The sequence below is a fragment of the Mesocricetus auratus genome, unplaced genomic scaffold, assembly GCF_017639785.1.
Source record: "Mesocricetus auratus isolate SY011 unplaced genomic scaffold, BCM_Maur_2.0 Super-Scaffold_6730, whole genome shotgun sequence".
NCBI lineage: Eukaryota > Metazoa > Chordata > Mammalia > Rodentia > Cricetidae > Mesocricetus > Mesocricetus auratus.
Window position 1 is genome coordinate 2,412,919 of NW_024429184.1, and position 21,251 is coordinate 2,434,169.

Genomic DNA, 21,251 nt, shown 5'->3' on the forward strand with positions numbered 1-21,251 from the left:
TGCAGTCCACTTGATGGGATTTACAATCACCATGGAAACTACCCGAGAGGCGTATCTGCACGGAAGTTTTTAGATACCGTTAACTGAGGAGGGAAAACCACTGTAAATGTGGGTAGCACCAAGCAGGAACTCGGGTCCTGTGCCCAACAGGAAGAGAGAAATAAATGGGACTGAACACCAGCCCTCATCTCCGTCTATGTCTTGATCTAGGAGAGGGGAGAAGATATTGTACTCACCACTGCAACCACCCCAGGAATCACTCCTCCAACAGTTAGATTATCCCAAATAGTGAGCAGTGCGTCAGCATTTTCTACAGAATCGGTCACACACAGAAAAAGATGAACACTCATGGGATGAATAGATTTTTTTTTTTTGGTCTTCCCTGCCCTTATTTCCCCACACTCTTAGGAAGACAGAACACACTGACATCCCGAAAGCAACCTTTCTCGCCTGTTCCCATCGCCCACATTAGTCTCCTTATGGGGTGTGGCCTTCAAATGGCAAGTGGGTTAAGAGCAGTGATGGCTGACACACGGGGCCCCAGAGTAGCCTCATGCAAAACCCGCTGTGTGTGTGTGTGGCTGTTGGATGGATGGTCATGAAACTCAGTGAAAACAGGCTGAGAACAATGTCAGTTTTGTGCCAGGGAACCCCCAACACAGACAGACAGACAGACAGACACACACACACACCCCTACCTACCTCTCAGCAACAGGGACAGACAGAAGCAGATGCATACATAGTGTAATAGCACTCTCAGAAAATGATAGTGATAGCTGGGGATGTGACCCCAAGGGTAGAGCCTGCTTAACATGCTTGAAGCCTAAATTCCAGCACTCAAGGGGTAAACACAAGAAGATCAGAGGTTCAAAGAGAGTTTGAGGCCAGCCTGGGCTAGAAGAGAAACCCAGGAGTTAGGATTATCTACTGCCTTATGTTTTAGTTCTTTCAGGTTTTCAGGTTGCACCAGGGTGTGTGTGTGTGTGTGTGTGTGTGTATGTAGGGGTGGGGTGCATCACGTGTCTACTGGGCAAGCATTCCACTACTGACTGGGCTACCTCCTCATCCCCCAACATTCTAGTCTGAAGGTTGTGTACGTCACAAAGCGACATTTGCATTGTTGGGCGAGTGACTGGGACCTTTAAGGCACTTTATTGGGGATTTGCAAATGAGAAATATTTCTTGGCAGGCTCCTACCGAATGATTACCAGGGGTGACAGAGTAGTGATTTTGAAAACAGGCGTCTTTACTCAGCTGGGATCCAACTGTCTAAGGCAGTGTTTCCAAAGAACTACGCGAGTTTCCTAAAACCAGTGGTCATGTGCACTTGCTATTGTCGGGCATTTCTGTAGACAAAACACAGCTAAATGTGTTTTGGCCACAGGGTCAGGAGGCCACCACTGCACTGGGGAATGTTCTTGAAGCAAACACCCCCACGAACTGTCTGTACTGTGCAGGGCTGTAGGTGACCTCTGAAAGAATGAGCGTGTCTTCAGCCATCATTTTTAATGATCTGAGTCAATATTGGTGCTGAAGTGAAACTGAGATGCTTTTGAAATGTCTTCCCAGTTAAAACAAAGGCTGTCCAAGTCTGCCAGAGTTTAACTGAAAAATCACCCCCCAATGGAGAGATAAAACGCTCAGAAATACCTGAAAATAATTTTTCTTCTGCATTTGAGAATACAGACTCTTTCCCAATCAGTTTTCCATAAGGTATTTTGTTTTTTCTTTGCAGGGCAGGGGCAGCACACACCTTTAGTTCTGGTGCTCGGGAGGCAGACAGGATCTCTGAGTTCCAGGCCAGCCTGGTCTACAGATCAAGTTCCAAGACAGGCTCCAAAGTGACACAGAGAAACCCTGTCTCCAAAAAAAATTTTTTTATTTAAATTCCCGGCTGGGTGTGGTGGTGCAACCTCCTTCCCTCCAAAATTTAAATTCCTAAGAACTGACTAGCACAGGACCAAATGCCTGTAATTCCAACACTTGGGAGGTTGAGGCAGGAGGATTACCTTGACTTCAAGGCTAGCCTGAGGTATATCACTCAGTTGGTAAAGTGTTTCCCAGCATGCACAGGTCTGAGTTCAATCCAGCACTCTGCACATGCTTGGTGTGGAGGTGCACACCTTTAAAACCAGAATTTGGGAGGCAGAGGCAGGTAGATCTCTGTGAGTTAGAGGCCAGCCTGGTCTACCCGTCAAGTTCCAGGACAGCCAAGGCTACATAGAGGGACCCTCCCTGAGATAAAATAATAAATAATAAGCAAATAAAAAACTAGACAGAAAGTGTTTACAGCTCTTGCAAACTGGGTGACATGGATTCAGTTCCCAGCACCTACGACAGGTGGCTCAAAACCACTTGCAACTCCAGTTCCAGGGGACTCAACACCCTTTGACCTCCGTGGGCACCTGTATACACACACAGGGAGTATATAAATGAATGTAGGCACATACAACCTTTAAAAAAAAAAACCTTGGGGCTGGAGAGACGCCTCAGTGGTTAGGAGCACTGGCGGCTCTTCCAGAGGACCTGGGTTCAATTCCCAGCATCCATATGGCAGCTCCCAAACACCTGCAACTCCAGTTCTAGGGGATCCAACACCCTTACACAGACATTCACACAGGCAAAGCACCAGTGCACATAATATAAATAAATCTTTTAAAATTTTCCTTTCATTAAATACAACACAACTTTTTTTTTTTTTTTTTTTTTTTTTTTTTGGTTTTTCGAGACAGGGTTTCTCTGTATTGTTTTGGAAGCTGTCCCGGAACTCGCTCTGTAGACCAGGCCGGCCTCGAACTCACAGAGATCCGCCTGCCTCTGCCTCCCGAGTGCTGGGACTAAAGGCGTGCGCCACCAACGCCCGGCTCACAACCATTTTTTAAAATAGAATGGCATACATAACTTCAGGGTGACTCTTCATGGGAAAAAGAGACGTTTGGAAGCTCTCGTGCATTAAGTACAACAGTAACCAAGTGTCTGCCGGTCAAGTTGCTCCCTGCTCTGTGTGTACCCCGGGTTGATAACCACAGCCTAGCCCACGGGCCCAGCCACTCGCTGCTGGCTCCAGTAAATAGTTCTACTGAGATACAGCTAGGTCTGCTCATTTACACTGTCTCAGGGTAAGACTGTGTTCAACAGCTAAGCTCAGATATCTCCAGACAGCACATTGCCAACAGAACCCAATAAAACGTGCAGCCTAAGACCAGCCCAAAGTCTTGTCTTCATCCAGCCTGAACTAGAGCAGAACAGGCAGGGCAGGTTCAACACTTGCCCAAAGAAGCTTTGGACTCCTGGTACCAGGAGTTATGAAACAGGAAGCCAGTATCGAAAAATAGGAAGAGCCCCACCCCAAGTGTCAGACACCTGAGACTCACTCCCTCAGGTTAGCAGGTTATTTGCTACCTCTCTGGGGATTCCTACCTGTCAAGGGAAAGCACTGACCCGTCGTGGGACCCGCCTTCCTCAGGAAAGGGCCTCCGTGTGAAAACAGCCTGAGGGAGAATGCAGGCGGCTCGGAAGCTGCCGTGGAGTGTACAGATTCCACGTGCTGAGTACTGGGTGCTTCCTGCCTGTCCCTTCATTCTGTCTGCACACCCACGCTTGGTTATCCTCTTTCCCAGACGAAGGAAGGAAGGCTCAGAGAGGTTAAGGGCTTCACCCACTGTCACACAGCGGTCTGCCGTTAGCTAACAGGAGTCTTCAAGTCCTCATTCACGGTGTGGTAGCTACCAGCAGCCCTGCCTATTTCTCTGAAAAGGATGACTGGAATTATCCTGAGACAAATGCTGGCCCTGAGCTCGGTACTGAGGTAGCCTGTGCCACAACAGCCTCCCACATACACTACAGGTTATGACTGGTCCATAAAATACACGGTGAAGCCGGGCGTTGGTGGCTCACGCCTTTAGTCCCAGCACTCAGGAGGCAGAGGCAGGTGGATCTCTGTGAGTTCGAGGTCAGCCTGGTCTACAGAGTGAGTTCCAGGACAGCCTCCAAAACAATACAGAGAAACCCTGTCTCAAAAAACCAAAATAATAATAATAATAATAATAAATAAAATAAACTGTTTGTGTGTCTAAATAACAACAGCCATGATAAAGGTGTTCCTTGTGCTGACATTTATAAAGGCAAATGCTAGAAGCAACTAGACAGAGAGCCGTAGACACAGCTCAGGCAGAGCGCTGGCCGAGCACCTAGCACGTATGATGCCCTAGACCCAACCACCAGTACCGAAAGAAGTACGTAAGGGAGCCAGCAAGGTAGCGCAAGGGTAGAGCACTGTCCTTGAAAGCCTGAGATCTGGGGGGCTGGAGAGATGGCGCAGAGGTTAAGAGCACTGACTGCTCTTCCAGAGGTCTTGAGTTCAATTCCCAGCAACCACATGGTGGCTGACAACCATCTACAATTCAATCTGGTGTATATGTAATAAATAAATAAAATCTTAAAAAAAAAAGAAAGCCTGAGATCTGAGTTTGAACACCGAAACCCACATAAAAGTGGGGAGAACTGATCCCCAGACGCTGTCCTCTGACCTCCACCCATGCAGGACGGCACGTGTGCACTACCCAGTAATTCAATAAATAAACGCTTAAAACAAAAAATAACCAAGCTACTAGATTGCCCCTGACATAAACCATTTAACTAAGATCCAATGGAATTTTATGTCGCCATTTAAACACACACACACACACACACACACACACACACAAACACACACGCACGCAAACACTAAATAGATTAAACAAACACACAGTTGTCATTTAAAAACACACACACACACATCCAGCCCGACAAGCAATAACTCATGAATGAGAGCCGTCTTTAAAAATCTAGAGCCAGCTGGGCAATGGTGGAGCACACCTTTAATCCCAGCACTCGGGAGGCAGAGGCAGGCGGATCTCTGTGAGTTTGAGGCCAGCCTGGTCTACAAGAGCTAGTTCCAGGACAGCCACAGCTTCCAAAGCCAGACAAACCCTGTCTCCAAAAACAAAAAAATTTTCAGCCTACAGTGCCAACAGCAAGCTGAGACTGAATTTTCTTTTCATTATTTTCTCATTGCTTTTAGCGCTGTTACTTTTGTTTTTGACACACTGTTGCTATGCAGCCTAGCTGATTTAGGATCCTCCTGCCTCAGTTCCTTGAGGGCTAGACTGCAGGCCTATGATACCATCATGCCTAGCGTTTTTTACTTCTTTTTTTTTAAATCTACCTTGATAATGGACAAGCGGTATTTTCCTAGCCGGGAAGGAGTGGATCATATATAAACATGTGAGTCAGGGTTCAGAAACTTCCAGGTTCCAGCCTGATGCCTCACACCCATGGAATGCACGGAGAAGCTAATCTAAGCACGCTGAATTCTGCTCCCGGTGGTAACAGCACATAGTTCATTTCACAGCACATTGGAATGGCAGGTCCCCTCAGAAGAGCAGGCTGGACTGGTGTGTGACAGGGCTGACCCACCCACCCCCCCCCAAGCTTCTGCCAGTGTCTTCCAAGATGATCAACCGACAGCCCAGCTTCACTTGTACCCGGGAGAACGCTGCATTTCTTATAAACCTATTTGCAATTCTAAAAGTGGAGTAGCACAGGTTGGCGGAGTCTGCCTAGCGTGAGGCCTTGGTTCAATCCCCAACTACTCATAAACCAAGACAGGACGATCATACAGACCTGTAATCTCAGCACTGAGGAAGTGGAGGCAGGAGGATCATAAATTCAAGGTCATCCCTGGCTACACAGTGGGTTAGAGGTTAGCCTGGCATATATGAGATCCTCTCCATAGATTAATTTAAAAACTAGAATCAATATGTGGCATGTGTATATAATATTTTTCTGAATCCATTGTAGGCTCCATTGTTTTAACTCAATGAATAGTTCCTGAAAAACAAAGCCAGCCTCGCGACCTTCATCAAATTCTAGTACTTTTTTTGGGGGGGGGGTTTCGAGACAGGGTTTCTCTGTATTGTTTTGGAGGCTGTCCTGGAATTCGCTTTGTAGACCAGGATGGCCTCGAACTCACAGAGCAAATTCTAGTTCTTAAATCCCAGACCCCACACAAAATGGTCCAGGTCAGGGTCCAAAGCTCCATTTAGGTCTCATGTATTAATTTCTTCCGGTGTGGGACAGTTTATTGCTCCTCTCTTACTGTTCATGGCTTTTGAACATCACAGACCAGCTATTTCATTGAGTGCCCCCTAGTTTAAGTTTTCAAGTAGGGTTGGAAAGACGACTCAGTGGATAAGAACACACATTGATCTTCCAGGGGACCCAAGCTCATTTCCTAGCACCTACATTGGGGAGTTTCATAACTGCCTGTAACTCTAGTTACAGAAGATTCAATGCCTTCTGGCTTTTGAGTGCCATGTATTCATGTGTGTGGGTGCATGTGTACACACACATACACACACACACACACACACACACACACACTTAAAAATAAGAAAGTTAGGCTGGAGAGATGACTCAGTGGTTATAAGTATTACCTGCTCTTCCAGAGGACCCAGATTCAATTCCCATCACTCACATGGCAATTCATAACTCTCTGTGACTACAGCCCCAGAGATTGCCACCCTCAGATGTGCAAGCAAAACACCCCATACAACTAAAAATTTTAAAAATAAAATAAACATCCTTTTAATAAAATTTATAACTAGCAACCAAGAGGGCAAAACCAGCAGATCCTTAAAGTGTATTCACTCATCCCTCTTAAGAAACACATTACCAGCCGGGCGGCGGGCGGGTGTACATCTTTAATCTGAGCACTCGGGAGGCAGAGACAGGCAGATCTCCGAGCTCGAGGGCAGCCTGGTCCACAGAAAGAACCAGGACAATGAGGGTTACACAGAGAAACCCTGTCTTGAAAAAAACTAAAAACAGAACAAGGGGGGAGGAGGAGCAGGAGGAGGAGGAGGAAGAAGATGAGGAGGAGGAGGAGGAGGAAGAGGAGGAGCAGGAGGAGGAGGAAGAGGAGGAGGAGGAGGAGGAGGAAGAGGAGGAGGAGGAGGAAGAAGAGGAGGAAGAGGAGGAGGAGGAAGAGGAGAGGAGGAAGAGCAGGAGCAGGAGGAGGAGGAAGAGGAGGAGGAGGAGCAGGAGGAGGAGGAAGAGGAGGAGGAAGAGGAGGAAGAGGAGGAGGAGCAGGAGGAAGAGGAGGAGAAGGAGGAAGAGGAGGAGAAGGAGGAAGAGGAGGAGGAGGAAGAGGAGGAGGAGGAGAAGGAGGAGGAGGAGGAAGAGGAGAGGAGGAAGAGTACCCCTCAAACAGGTTTCCAGAACTTATACACAGAAAAGACTTAGGGAGTGTCCTGTAGTGAAGACATTATAAAAGACTGCTCTTTCATCTTCATACGTTACAGACAAGGTGGCATTCAGATGTGTAAACCTTTCATCCCTGGGGACACTGTGAAATACATATATGATTTGTCCTCTAGTGCTATCCTTGGAGCGGGAAGCTAGAATATATTCTTCAACTTTCTCCGCTTTTTTTATCCAAACATTTTTAATTGAGATAAGACAAGATGGGCTCTCCCTACCAAACTACTGGATATCTACAAACCGATCTAAAACATGTTGTAGGCCCCACGTGGGACTTCCACGTCAAAGTCAAATGGCCCTAACAGTGCTTATTTCAGGCCAGGAGCCACACGGCACACGGGCCTCAGCTTGGAGGACTTCCCCACGGGAGAACGGCCTGCTGTCTTTCTGTGTAAGCACCCTCTTTCCTGGAGGCTGGATTTCACAGAGACAGCGCCAGGGATGACGCACTCTCGCTCTGTAGGTTAAGACGGGCTCACAAGAGGCCCGGGGGCTGAGTGCTGAAGTCTCCCCGTGCTTTGGAATGTATGATGAGGTCATTGTAAGAGACAGACAGAGCCGATTGTAATTTTCCTTTCTTGTACCTGCCAAGCCCTAGAGTAGCCACCTACCTCTCCCCTTAGGCGACACTCTGTAGAGGGGACCTAGATGCTGGGGGAAATGTCTAGAAATAGGAAGCCGGGTGCCTCCTTTTAGTCCCTGCCTCAGATTTCCATTTTGTAACAAAGTGATTCCCCTCGGACAATCAAAACAGAGTTGGCATTGTAGAGTTAGGCAAGGGAGGAGGGAAATGGAAAGCTTTGTCTGCTGAGGTGCCACATTAGGGAAGGCCTGTGGCAGAACTTAGGGGGGAAGCCATCCTAGGGTGGGGAGGGCAGTGCTGAGACTTGGGAAGTAAGCAGAGGTCACGGGGAAGCGGAATGAACTAACCCGAGGGCAGCTGGAGAATGGGGCTATCTGGCATCACTTGCCGGTTGGCAGTATTCAAAGGCCTCAACTCACAGGGACGGACTGTGCCTCCAAGTAGCTCACACACAGATAGAGCATTTTTTTTAAACCCCTACACAGGACACTCTCATCCTAGGGTCAGCTCCAAATCCCACTCAGACCAATGTCTTCTCCAGCTCCAGCCTTTCAACAAAGTCACCCTTTGCTCAAGTCTTCAAGACGCCAGGAGACTGAGCTGTTCCTCTTAGTTCTTAGTCTTCGGTTTCTTTCCCCGCCCCACAAATGATACCCACCATCAGCTAAGCTCTATGATGCACTTGATCCTAGAAAGATCTGAGTTTAATAGCCGTTCTCTGCTGGAGACCTGAGATCAGTGCGATCTGGTCCTTGGATTCTGCTTACTTCTTGCATGGTGGGAGGAGCAAAAAGTAAACACACCTACTTCGGGGGCCTGGCGAGGATGTGCGTGCTTTCCTGGCTTGGTGGGGCTGGGGGGGGGTCCGTTAGATCACCCTCCCGCACACAGGGAAGAGGTGTGTTGCCATGAGCCCCTCTTGGACACTGCCGGCCCATAGAGACCATTCCATTGTTTCTCTTCGGTGCCACCCTGGCTGCGAGTTGCTGTTTATGAGTAGCGAGAGTTGACTTGGTAAATTCCCAGAGCATAGTGTAAATGCCAGATTTTAAAAGACTGCTGTGGAGTCCTGCCCTAGCAGAGCAGGTGAAGGAAAAAAAAAAAGAGGAAGGGCGGGAAGGAAGCCAGGAAGGGTCAAACACAAGGTTAGAGGGAAAAGAATCGCTTTACCTGTTGTTCCTGCGGGACTCCTGTCACTGTGGGAGCCTCTGAATCCATCCTCTAGATCCCTGAGAACTAACTAGAGACTGGCTAAAACAGTGCAATCTGTCTACATTAGGTCAGTGTTTTGTTTTGTTTTGTTTTTTAAATATGGCATTGTGCCTGTTAGTTTTTTGTCAACTCGATACAAGCGAGAGCCACCTCAGAAGAGGGAACAGAGGAGGAATTGCCTCAATCAGATTAGTCTGTAGGCAAGTCTGTTGGGGGAGTTTTCTTGACGAATGATTGCTTGTAAGAAAGAGGGCCCAAGCCCGTTGTGGGTGGTGGCATCATCCCTGGGCTGGAAAGCAGACAGAGCGAGCTATGAGGAGCGAGCCATCGAGTACGACGCTCCTTCATGACATCTGGCTCAGCTCCTGCCTCCAGGTCCTGCCTCGACTTCCCTCGGCGATGGACTGTGGTGGGGTCAGGGTCTCCATCACAGCAAGGCAAGCTCACAAGGACAGCATCTGGATGCCCTGCCTTGGCCCGCCCTTTCCGGGTAATAACATCACCGACGGCCACAGCGGCCTCAGTGCACAGAGTTCATTCTCTCAGTTTATCCCTGTCCTCAGTTTCCTGCCTTTGTCTAGATTTCAATACCAATAAGATGCCTAGTGCTAAAATTATGCCAGCAAGTAAAACAGACGGCACACACCTATGGTTTTCCCCAAACAAGGATAAATCCTGAAAATGTACGTGGGGAGGTGGGTATTACTACTTACTATATACATATATATATATACAGTCGGGTGAGTTAAAATTTACACAAACGTTTGCTTCCCCTTTCTCCTTCCTTCAAAATACAACACACAAGAGGCTTAGCCAGAGTCAGGCTGGTGGCACAGAACTAAAGTCCCAGCCCTGGGAGGGCGGAACTCGAAGGACCAGTAACTCAAGGTCACAACAAGTCCAAAGCAGGTTTAGGCCTCACAGAGACCCTATAAAAAATAAATAAATAAAGGAAGGAGCCAGCGAGATGGCTCTTTTAGGTAAACGCATTCTCTTGCCTTTGCTGCCAAGCCTGGTGATCTGAGTTCCACCCCTGGGACCCACGTGGAGGAAAAGAGAGAACTGACTCGTAGTTGCCCTCTGACCTCTACACATACTGTGTTGTTTTACACACACACACACACACACACACACACACACACACACACACACACACAGAGGTAATAAACATATTTTAAAGAAAGAATGAGACACGTAATGCAGTCAGAAGCATGGCCAAGATTCAAGGTCTCGGTGTGGGCATATCAAAGAAGTGTCACACCATTCATGACCAGGCTCTCCCACCTTAAGTCCAAGGTCAGGGACTTCTCTGGGGTGGCACGGACTTTAGTCTGCTATTGAGCAGAGTCCAGGGCGAAAATCAACCCATTACATATTTGCCACCTCCACCACCCAGCTTAATGCAGTGGCCCAGTTGTGCCTGTCTTAGTCTTATCTGTAGAAATGGGCAGATTCCAGTAAAGAACTGATAAGAACCTTCTTTTCCTTATCTAAAATTTAAAAGATGAGGGTTCTAAAATGTGTCCTTGTTCTTTGGGGGACTGTCCAAACAGCTGCTGCCTGTTGGGTAGTGAAGTCCAGAATGGGAGGACTTCCCTGCCTTTGGTGGCCTGGATCCTTCTGGAATTTTAAGAATGTATGTGACCTTGAACAACTTACATCTTTTGTTTCTTCATTTGTTTTTGTTTTGTTTTTTGCTTTCTTTTAAACAGGGTATCATGCCGTTCAGGCTGGCTTTGAACTCCCTATGTAGCCAAAGCTAGCCTTAAATTCCTCAGCCTCTGAGAAACCAGCATTGGACTGGTCCAGACCCCCTGAGTGTGGGTGTCAGCGAGGACTTGGCAATCTTTGGGGCCTCTGGTAGATCAGTATTTATCCCCGGCATATGAATGGACTTTTGGAGCTCATCCCACAATGAGAGATGCTCTCTCAGCCTGGACTCTTGGGGAAGGGCCTAGGTCCTGCCCTGGATGAAATAGACTCTGGAGATTCCCCCATGGAAGGCCTCACCCTCCCTGGGGAGGGGAGTAGGGATTGGTTGGGGGGTTGGGGAGGGGCTGGTGGCCATCTCTACATCTCACGAGCTGGGATGACAGGTGTGAGCCGCTATACCAGGCTGTTTCCTTGTGTGTGGTACGGAGGAAGCAAGGCCAGCATCAGTCCAGCCCCTTTCAGAAAGAGGAACACACTAAGGTGAATGAAAGCGTTCCCACATGGGCTCTGGGCCGGGCTGTCCCCGCATACTGCTGTGAGTCACAACCATGTGCTTCCTTCTGTGCAAGTGTGCCAGGGTGTCCATTGGGGGATGGGGGGTGCTGCCAAGCCCTTCCTCTCCAGGCCCACAGTTACTCAGCAGGCAGTCACTCACAATGACCAAAAAACAAAACAAAACAAAACAAAACAAAACAAAAAAACCTTGATGATGACTTATCCAAAGTAATATGCTCATAAAAGCCTCTAAGTTGTGCTTTCATCTTCCTGATAAATCAGACAATGTGGAAACTGAATCCTGCGAGCTGCTGACAGGACTCAGTGGGTGGCAGCTTTATCTCCCGCATATTGTTTTTTTATGCAATCGGGTGGACCATAGGAGACCATCCTTTTATCCACAGCTCATCTACATCGCAGCACCAGGTCGAAAAAGCCAACATGAAAATGCGTGCTAATCACAGAGTGAGCAGGAGTTTTACAGGACCAACTAGAGTTTTACACTTGGGAAGCGCATCTAACGGTGAAGACCATTAAAGGTTCTGCTCCATCAAAAACATGGAGGACCACATGGACAAGATGGCTATCGGTCACGGCACTTGTTCTCAAACCTAAGGACCCCCGGGACCCACGTGGAAGAAGGAAATAATTCCCTGAAAGTTGTCCTCTGGCCTTCACGTGGAGAGACACGAATGCCTGCATACACACAGAGACATACAGATAAATAGTCACACGCTAAATAAATGAATGCGAAGTATAGAAGGGTTGGACCACATTAATAATAATCCATAAGAATGACACGCACATACTAAAACACATCTGTCTGGAGAACAAACACATCCCTTTGGTGTCATTGGGACAGACATTTATTTATTTATTTAAATTTATTTATTTATTTAGTGTGTGTGTGTGTGTGTGTAGAGAGAGAGAGAGAGAGAGAGAGAGAGAGAGAGAGAGAGAGAGAGAGAGAGAGAGAGAGAGAGAGAGAGAGAGAGAGACAGGGTTTCTCTGTAGACCAGGCTGGTCTCAAACTCACAGAGATCTGCCTGCCTCTGCCTCCCAAGTGCTGGGACTAAAGGCTGGCGCCACCACCGCCCGGCAGACAAACGCACCTTTTGGAATTGATTTTAGTCAAGCGTATTGGCTCATACCTATAACCCCAGTATTTGAGAAGCTGAAGCCGAAGGGCTGCTGAGTGTAGGAGACCGACTAGGCTGAGCAAAAGAGTGAGACCCCGCCTCAAAAAACAAAAACAAAAACAAAATACAAGTCAATGCAATTGATACTGTGTTTCTAGCACTGCAATGAAATGCCATGACCAAAAGAAAGTTGGGGAGGAAGGGGTTCATTTGGCTCACACTTGGGCATCACTGTTCTGGGCCATTTTGATTGCACTCAGACACTCCCAATACTGCCAATAAGGACTACTTGGAATCAGAGGGTGGAGCTAGCTACTAGCTGACCAAAATTATTCACAGAGGTTTTGGGAGGACCCAGGACATATAGAGAGATGTAATAAGTAGTTGGGGGGGGGCTTAGAAAGCTTCTCAGTCCTTTTGAATTGAGGAAGGAGAGAGGTCACTGGTCGCTTCTCCATCATTTCTCTGATCAGTCAGGTTTTCTACCCCGATATCTGACTCCCAAGCATTTGTTGATAAAGAAGAAATGCTTCATCTGGTGCCCAAGGCGGGGATCCAAATGTAGCAAGCTTTCTTGTGGGACTGTCTTTGGGTTGCCAGCCACAAATAACGACGTGGAGACTTCTTTTAACGCTTGGCCTTGAGCTTAGCCTCGTTCCTCATTGGCTCTTATAACCTAAATTAACCCATTTATATCAGTCTGTATTCTATCTCTTCCATCTTGCACTTCCTGTCTCGCTGGAGTCTCCAGCCTACCTAGATTCTTCCTCTATCCTCTCCCACCTAGTTTTTTCCCATTCAGGTTTTCATTACACCAATGACAGCGACACATCTCTATACAATGTACAAATATTCCACAGCACGACACCATCTGTACTCCAGTGGTGTTCAGCTGCCCTTTTAAATGCTCAATGAGGAAGACATAAAAAGAATAAAACACAAAACCAGCCAAGTGAAACCTGCCAGAGACCTCCTCCTTTTTAAAACTAATTCATTATGAAGGTTTACTTAAACAAAGTATAACCCCCCCCCTCCCAGGGTTATGAAACACTGTTGCAAATCAAACCCAATCTGGGAAATGCTCATCTGTTACATTCAGGTTTAGCCAAAGGCAGCCATATCATTGTCGAGAGATTTTGGCAAAAAAGAGATGCTTCCGAATTTAGATAGATAACCTACAAGCTTCCTCTTTCTATTTTAATTATGGGGCGGAGGGAGGGGAGTTGTGTGCGTGTGCCCATGAGGGCAAGTGCTCACAGGAGGCAGAAGAATAAACCCCTAGAGCAGGGGACTTCGTGAGCCACCTGGTTTGCTGAGGCAAACTCCAGTCTTCTGAGAGCAATCAATAAACACTCCTTGTGACTGCTAAGCCATCTCTCCAGCACTTTCCTTTTCACTTTTAATGACAGCTAGAAAAAGCAAAATTTAGGACAGACCAACATACCTTGCCAACATTGTAAGAGACTGAGCAATTTTCAAACAACATTGTGTGTGTGTGTGTGTGTGTGTGTGTGTGTGTGTGTGTGTGTGTGTGTGTGTGATATTTTTTCAAGACAGCATTTCTCTGTGTAGCTTTGTAGACCAGGCTGGCCTCTAACTCACAAAGGCATGCGCCACCACAGCCCAGCTCAAACAAAATTCTTAACTAGAACTAATCAGGGAACTGAGGCTAGAGGATGACATAAGTTCTGGGCTAGCTTAGGCTATGTGGCGAGATTTCTTAAGAAGAGAGGGGAAGGGAGGGGAGATGGAAGAGGGTGCTAATAGAAAGAAGATAGCACGGGATAACACTTGGATGTTGAAGGAGCCTCCCCAGGAGCATCTAAGAAATCTCCCTTGAACCTGCTGGGCGTTGGGGGCACACGCCTTTAATCCCAGCACTCGGGAGGCAGAGGCAGGCGGATCTCTGTGAGTTCGAGGCCAGCATGGTCTACAAGAGCTAGTTCCAGGACAGCCTCCAAAGCCACAGAGAAACCCTGTCTTGAAAAACCGAAAAAAAAAAAAAGAAATCTCCCTTGAACCTAAGCCAAGATTCAGAAATTTTCAAATTAAAGCAGAAACTCTCAGAGCGTTTTGAGGGAAGTCTTCATTAATCCTAGTAAGCAAAAGCACCAAATGATACCCCCTCTCCCCCCGGGGAAAGTTGAGAGCAGCATATTTCTCCTCTCTCACCATATTAATTTACAGCTTGGCAACACTCAGGGTGGAGGAGGAAATTCCAGGGTCACACCCACCCCCCTCAGGTGCCTTTCTAAAGAGGACTGTGTACAAAGCATTTTAAAAGACTATTGTTGGGGCTGGGGACACTCTCCCAACTGATAATGGGTTCCCTTGCCTTGAAGTGGGAAACGCCCACCCAACAGACAAACAGGAATAGGGTAAGGAATGTTCTAGAGCAGCAGTTCTCAACCTGTGGGTCTCGACCCTTCTGTCACACCTCTATCTCCAAAACAGTATTTACATTATGAATCATAACAGTACCTCAATTACAGTCAATGAAGTAGCCACGAAAATAATTTTACGGCTGGGCGTCTCCACAACATGAGGAACTGTATTAAAGGGTCACAGCATTAGGAAGGCTGAAAAGCAGTGGTTTAGAGGATGCTGTGCCCCCAATGTATATTCTAGAATACCTTGGGGAGATCTTTAATAGAAAAATGTCTTAAGCATCAACTCTATTGTTTTACTTTGCTTGTAGTTCTTAGAGCCTTTCTTGTGACCGAGGGTGTAGCTGTTAAAGTCCAGCGCACACTAAAATGACTATCAGTGGTATCGTTACTAAAACAATGAGAGTATTTTTGCTATCTGGGATTAAAATAATCCACACGCGAAGTCCTTAACTGAGAGAACTGGCCTGAACTGTCACTCAAAAGAGCCCAGCCCTGACATCCATTCTCCCTGCTCCGCCTGGAGCTAACTCTTCAGTGAGAGACACTGAACCCACAGACTGAGAGATGGTTTTCCTTCCTCCCTCTCCATCTTCCCAACGATAAGAACGCCCGGCTCTTCCTGCTTTCATATCGATTATCTGATAAATGAAAGTTACCATCTTGCACATGATAATGAGGCTCGCAAACAGGATGCAGAGCTGAACCACTGATGCAGAGGAATAGAGGCCTAGAACGCATGAAAAACGGCGGCAAAGGTCAGGCATGGCAGCACGCACTTTTAATCCCAGCACTTGGGAGGCAGAGGCAGATGCATCTCCGTGATTTCGAGGCCAGCCTGGTCTAAAGCGTGAATTCCAGGACAACCAAGACTGTGTAGAAAGACCCAGACTCAAAAAAGAAAACAGAAAAAGGTAGAAAGAAAAAATGGCCTAGAATACAAATGCTCACATTTTTGGTCATATATATATATATATATATATATTTTTTTTTTTTTTTTTTGGTTTCTCTATATTGTTTTGGAGCCTGTTCTGGAACACGCTCTGAAGACCAGGCTGGCCTCGAACTCACAGAGATCTGCCTGCCTCTGCCTCCCAAGTGCTGGGATGAAAGGAGTGCGCCACCAACGCCCGGCTTCCTTTTTGATCATATTAAGTGAGTAAGAACAAATTTTACAGACGGCTGGATGGACTGATGTTTTGTAGACCGTTTTTTGCTTCCTGACTCTTTTTTTTTTTTTTTTGCTTTTTCGAGACAGGGTTTCTCTGTGTTGCTTTGGAGGCAGTCCTGGAACTCACTCTGTAGACCAGGCTAGCCTCGAACTCACAGAAATCCGCCTGCCTCTGCCTCCCGAGTGCTGGGATTAAAGGCGTGCACCACCACCGCCCGGCTGCTTCCTGACTCTTAGTACATGCCAGGCTGTCTGCTAAACTCCGGGCCTGTGCTTCCCAGTTCAATCCTCCTAACTGTGAGCTAAGAACCATTCTCCAATCTGTACAGGTGAGGACAACTGAGCTCACCAAGGCTCAGTGTGCTTGAGCTGACAAAGCCAGGGTGTGGGGTTGGCTCTGGAATCTATTTAAAGCTATTCTCTCCTCCCTCTCTCCTTCTGTGACCCCGTGAGTAGATGGCTCACATCACACACCTTTTCACCCTGTGTCTTTCCTGAAGGTGAGGCTCCTTCAGGGTAGGGACAGAGCATTCTTCCCATCTCATGGGGGGCCTTGGGAATGGAATGTGCCTTTCTAAAGCACGAACAACAAACAATATGAACGCACTTGATCTTGAAAGGATGAGTAGATCTTAGAAGCTGGTTAGTATGCACCATGAACTATCACTTCATTATTTTTTCTAGTCCTGGGATTACAACCTACATTTGTTCAGTTTTGAAAGGAATAAAAGAACCTGGGTGTGGTGGCACACACCTGAAATCCCGGCACTTGGGATGCTGAGGAAGGAGAATATCTCAAGTTCAAGGTCAGCCTGGACTATATAGCAAGTGCCAAGTCAACCCAGACTACATAGCAAGACTATTTCAAAAAAAGGGGGGTGGGGTAGCCTGCCAACCTGAGTGAGTTCAATCCCCAGAACCCATGTTAGAGAGAGCTAACTCCGGAAAGTTGTCTCCTGACCTTCACGGGCGCGCACACACATGTGCACATGCACACACACACACAGTAGCATATTTATGTGCATGCATGAATGCATGCAAGTGTATATGAGCACAAGCACACGTGCACACATACACTCACACAATGTGATTTTTCTTTTAAATGAAGGACAGCTGAGTATAGTGACACATGTCTTTAGTCTCAGATATGCTAGAGGCTGGGGAAGGGAGGAGCTAAATTCAAGAATTTGAGACCAGCCTAAGCAACAGAGCATAGAGTTCATTCTCACAAACCCCCAAAACCCCAGGAGACTATGCAGGAGGATTGCTACAAATACCAGGCCAGCTGGGGCTATGGTGTGAGGCTGTCTCAAAAACCATCTTCTTTCCACAATAAAAAAAAAAAAAAAAGAAATGGCTTGCCTGTAATCCCAGCACTTGGGAGACTGAGCAAGACCCTTTGAAGCCCAAGGCCAGCACAGGCAACACTGGCACTCTAAAAAGCAATTAGTTAGTTAGTTCAAGGCATAAAATCCTAGCATTTGCTACGATCTGGACAAACCCTGAGGACTACACTGAGTGAAACAAGCCAGTCTCAAAAATCAAATACTCTGTGATTCATTTGAGGTTTCTAGAACAAAAACAAATTCAGAGAGACTCAAAGTAGAATCAGGTGTGGTGGTGTGCATCTGTAATCCCAGCACTGCGGAGGTGGAAGCAGGAGGATCAAGGGTTCAAGACCAGCCTGGGCTGCATGAGCAGATATTTCAAAAAAAAAAAAGGGGGGGTGAGGGAGGTGAGGGGGGAGGAGGGGGAAGAGGAGGAGGAGGAGAAGAAGAGGAAGAGGAAGAAGAAGAAGAGGAGGAGGAGGAGGAAGAGGAAGAAGAAACGATTTTCTGTACCACGCACCCATAAGCTTTCGGGCAGCAGCCACACTGCTGTCATGGATATCAGGAAAGAAAGCTGCTGTGACACCAAAAGCCTTCCAACAGGGACAAGCCATTCCAGGCGGCTAATGCTATATGACACATGAAGTAGGAACTCACAGGTCACTCCCTGAACACTCCCTTTCCAGCTGAGGAAACATCAAAGCCCAGAAAAGCATGTCTTCACGACTGCGATGGGCTCCCCTTTCGGCTTCAGAAGTGTGGAAAGGGGGGTGCTGCTCCTGTCCCCGCATAGCAAGCAGTTCAACTCATATCCCCCCATCAGTGCAGCAGCAGCTCAACACACAGCTCTGCTGAGCCGGCCTGTGGAGGCCGGATTCCCCTGGAGCCGGAACTACAGGCAATGGTGAGCTAGCTGCCCAAGAGGGGCACTGGGGACCCAACTCCATCCTCTGCAAGAGCAGCCGAAGAAGCTCCAGGCACTGAGCCATTGCTCCAGCCCCCCCTGAGTATTCTTTACCTGAGCGGAGCATTTGGACGTGCATACACCCCGAACTGCCCCGCTCTAGAGCATACCAGGCTCATTGTGCGGTCCGTCCCCCGAGTCCAGCTGGTTTTTCTTCTCTAGCTTCACAAATCACTTTTTCGTGAGCCCTTACTTGTTTCACCACAATCTGTGCCTCATCTTCCTTCATTTTCTCTTCCTCGGCTCCCCCTCCAGTGGGCAGCTGTGGTGCCCATTGCTTGCTTCCGAATGGGGAGTATTAAAGCTCTTCCTGGCCTTGGTTTTTTTTTTTTTTAAGACAGGGTTTCTCTGTAGCTTTGGAGCCTGTCTGTCCTGGAACGCGTTCTGTAGACCAGGCTGGCCTCCAACTCACAGAGATCCGCCTCCAAGTCCTGGGATTAAAGTCATGCCACCGCCACAGGGCTCTTCCTGGCTTTTGTTATAATAAGGCTCAAAGCCATCAACACCCTGACCCTGGGTGTTTTAGAAAGAGCTCTCGCTGCCTTCCACCCATGGGTGAACGGACTTCAGGGACTCTCCAGGTCACCACACCTACCCAGGGTTCCCCAGAGCCTCAAACCTGACCACACAGGATGCAGAGCGATGCTTATGGCTATTATGGGATGGGTTATGTACCTCTTCTGCCCCAACTCTTCTGTTGAAACCCAAATATGAGGAGTTCACGCTGTTAGGTGAACCCTCGTTCTCTTCGACAGGTTTGGACACAGAGTAAACTAACAGGACTTGCAGTAGAAAACCACAGACAAGAGCCGGGCGTTGGTGGGGCATGCCTTTAATCCCAGCACTTGAGAGGCAGAGGCAGGCGGATCTCTGTGAGTTCCAGGCCAGCCTGGTCTACAGAGCAAGTTCCAGGACAGACTCCAAAACAATACAGAGAGACCCTGCCTGGAAAAACAAAAACAAAAAGAAGAAAGAAAGAAAAAAGAAGACCACAGACAAATCCAAGGATGATGCCAGGTGGTGGCAGCACACGCCTTGAATCCCAGCACTCAAGAGGCAGAGGCAGGTGGATCTCTGTGAGTTCAAGACCAGCCTGGTCTACACAGTGAGTTCCAGGGACTCATGAGGCCCCTGTCTCAAAAGAAGAAGATGTGCACCGCCTGTAGCAACCATTAAATTATTGATTACAGCAGCAGGGTGCATAGGCTGCCACGCGATGAAGACACCTATAGTCCCAGCTACCTGAGAGTCTGAGTTAGGAGAATGAGTGGAGCCCAGAAGCTCAGGGCTATCCTGGGCAACACAGGGAAAGCATCTCAGGGAAAACAAACAAGTGCACAAGAAACCATCTCTTGGGCGCTTCTGATCTTGGTTTTCTTCTTGTTGCTCATGCACCTTTTAGACTGGTATATGTTTAAACTGGGGGTATAGCTTTGTGGTAGGGTACACACCGAGTATAGGCAAGGCACCCAGCACCCCAGGAATGACTTTATTGAGCTCTGGGGTCTGAGATGGCGCGTTAGTTCATTAACGGTGTTTACCTAGCATCCACAAGGCCCTCGGTTCAGTCTCCAGCACTACATAAAACAGGTGTGGTAGTGCACACCAATAGCATATGGGATGTAGATGGGAGAATCAGAAATTCAAGACTGTCTTTGGTTCCACAGTAAGTTCAAGGCCAGCCTACGCTACATGAGATCTTGTTTCAGAAAACAGCAGGAAAGAAATTAAGCTTAAGACAATTGCTAAGAATCGGTTGGAGAGGCAAGCCTTCCCTTTGCTGACCCAGTTGGTAGTCCCCTCATGGACCACTCCCCTTTTACTAACAGAGTGGCTTCTGGATTTCTTCCCTTAGGGCCCTTTGGAGCAGATCAGTGGAGAAAGCACAGGCTTCCCTGCCTGCAGAGGCCACCTTCCACTCTGATCTGAGGTCCAGAGCTCTGGCTCCTGAATCTAAGGGCTGGAGCAGAGTGTTCAGCTGCCAGCTGGGCGCCGCCCATCAACGATGGCCCTGCCTCTCATTTGCAAGGGAGATGACCATGACCATCGTGAAAAAGAGACGGCACAGAATTCGCAAAGGGCTTTCTTCTCCTTGGGATGACCCCATGATAAATCGGGGGTGCTTTCAAAACCCAATTTAAAAGTATCACAATGTGATTCTTCTACTAGTTAAAGGCAGGAGGACAGTGTGTGTGGGGAGGGAGGGGTATGTAGAACAGAGTAACACAAAGCAGATGAAGGCTGCTGTAGCAGGCCTCCAGGCGACTGACAGCTGGGGATCACCGACTAAGGGTGTAACGCCACCAAGGCAGAGTGCTTGCCTAGCAGGCTGGAGGCCCTGCAGATCAGCAGTGGTTCTTCAAAAACATTGGAGGGAAGGACTCAATTCGCAGTAAGGATGTTGGCTCAATCCAGGTCTTAACTCAGGTTCCGAAGAAGGAAAGAAGGAAAGGAGGGAGAGAGGGAAGGAGGGAGGGATGCAGAGATGGAGGGAGGGAGGGAGGGATGCAGGGAGGGAGGGAGGGAGGGATGCAGGGATGGATGGAGGGAGGGAGGGAGGGATGCAGGGAGGGAGGGAGGGAGGGATGCAGGGATGGATGGAGGGAGGGAGGGAGGGAGGGAGGGAGGGATGCAGGGATGGATGGAGGGAGGGAGGGAGGGAGGGAGGGATGCAGGGATGGAGGGAGGGAGAACAGCATCTAATGAGAAGGTGGGAAGGAAGAAGCAGTGATACCCATGAGATCAAAGGGCTCTGAAGGAGAAAAGCAGCAGCAGGAGTCATCCTAGTGGTCCAAGTCCACTTCTGCCCCCCACTCCCCAGTCCGGCATCTCTTCCCCCAGCCTCCAGGTGGCACAGCTGGCCTTAGCACAACTTGCTCGGGTACTGACAGCTGGGTAGGACTCAGTCCTGGGCAAGTCTCAGGAGTGAAATAAGCAAATACAGAGCAGGTACTGAC

At 48.1% G+C, this 21,251-nt stretch overlaps 1 protein-coding gene across 8 annotated transcripts in view; it reads right to left on the reverse strand.

The window, feature by feature from the left end:
• Positions 1-21,251, reverse strand: part of Palm2akap2 (PALM2 and AKAP2 fusion) — a 454,171-nt gene that overhangs the window by 74,515 nt on the left and 358,405 nt on the right. Inside the window, exon 1 of one of the 8 annotated variants that reach the window (XM_040737982.1) lies at positions 18,405-18,603. The exons of 6 other annotated variants lie outside the window; for them this stretch is intronic. In XM_040737982.1, coding sequence (XP_040593916.1) covers positions 18,405-18,413 — 9 coding nt within the window. In that variant the 5' untranslated portion in view covers positions 18,414-18,603. Of the gene's footprint in view, positions 1-18,348; positions 18,371-18,404; positions 18,604-21,251 lie in introns of those variants that run through there. One more of the 8 variants, XM_040738001.1, reaches the window with a different exon arrangement.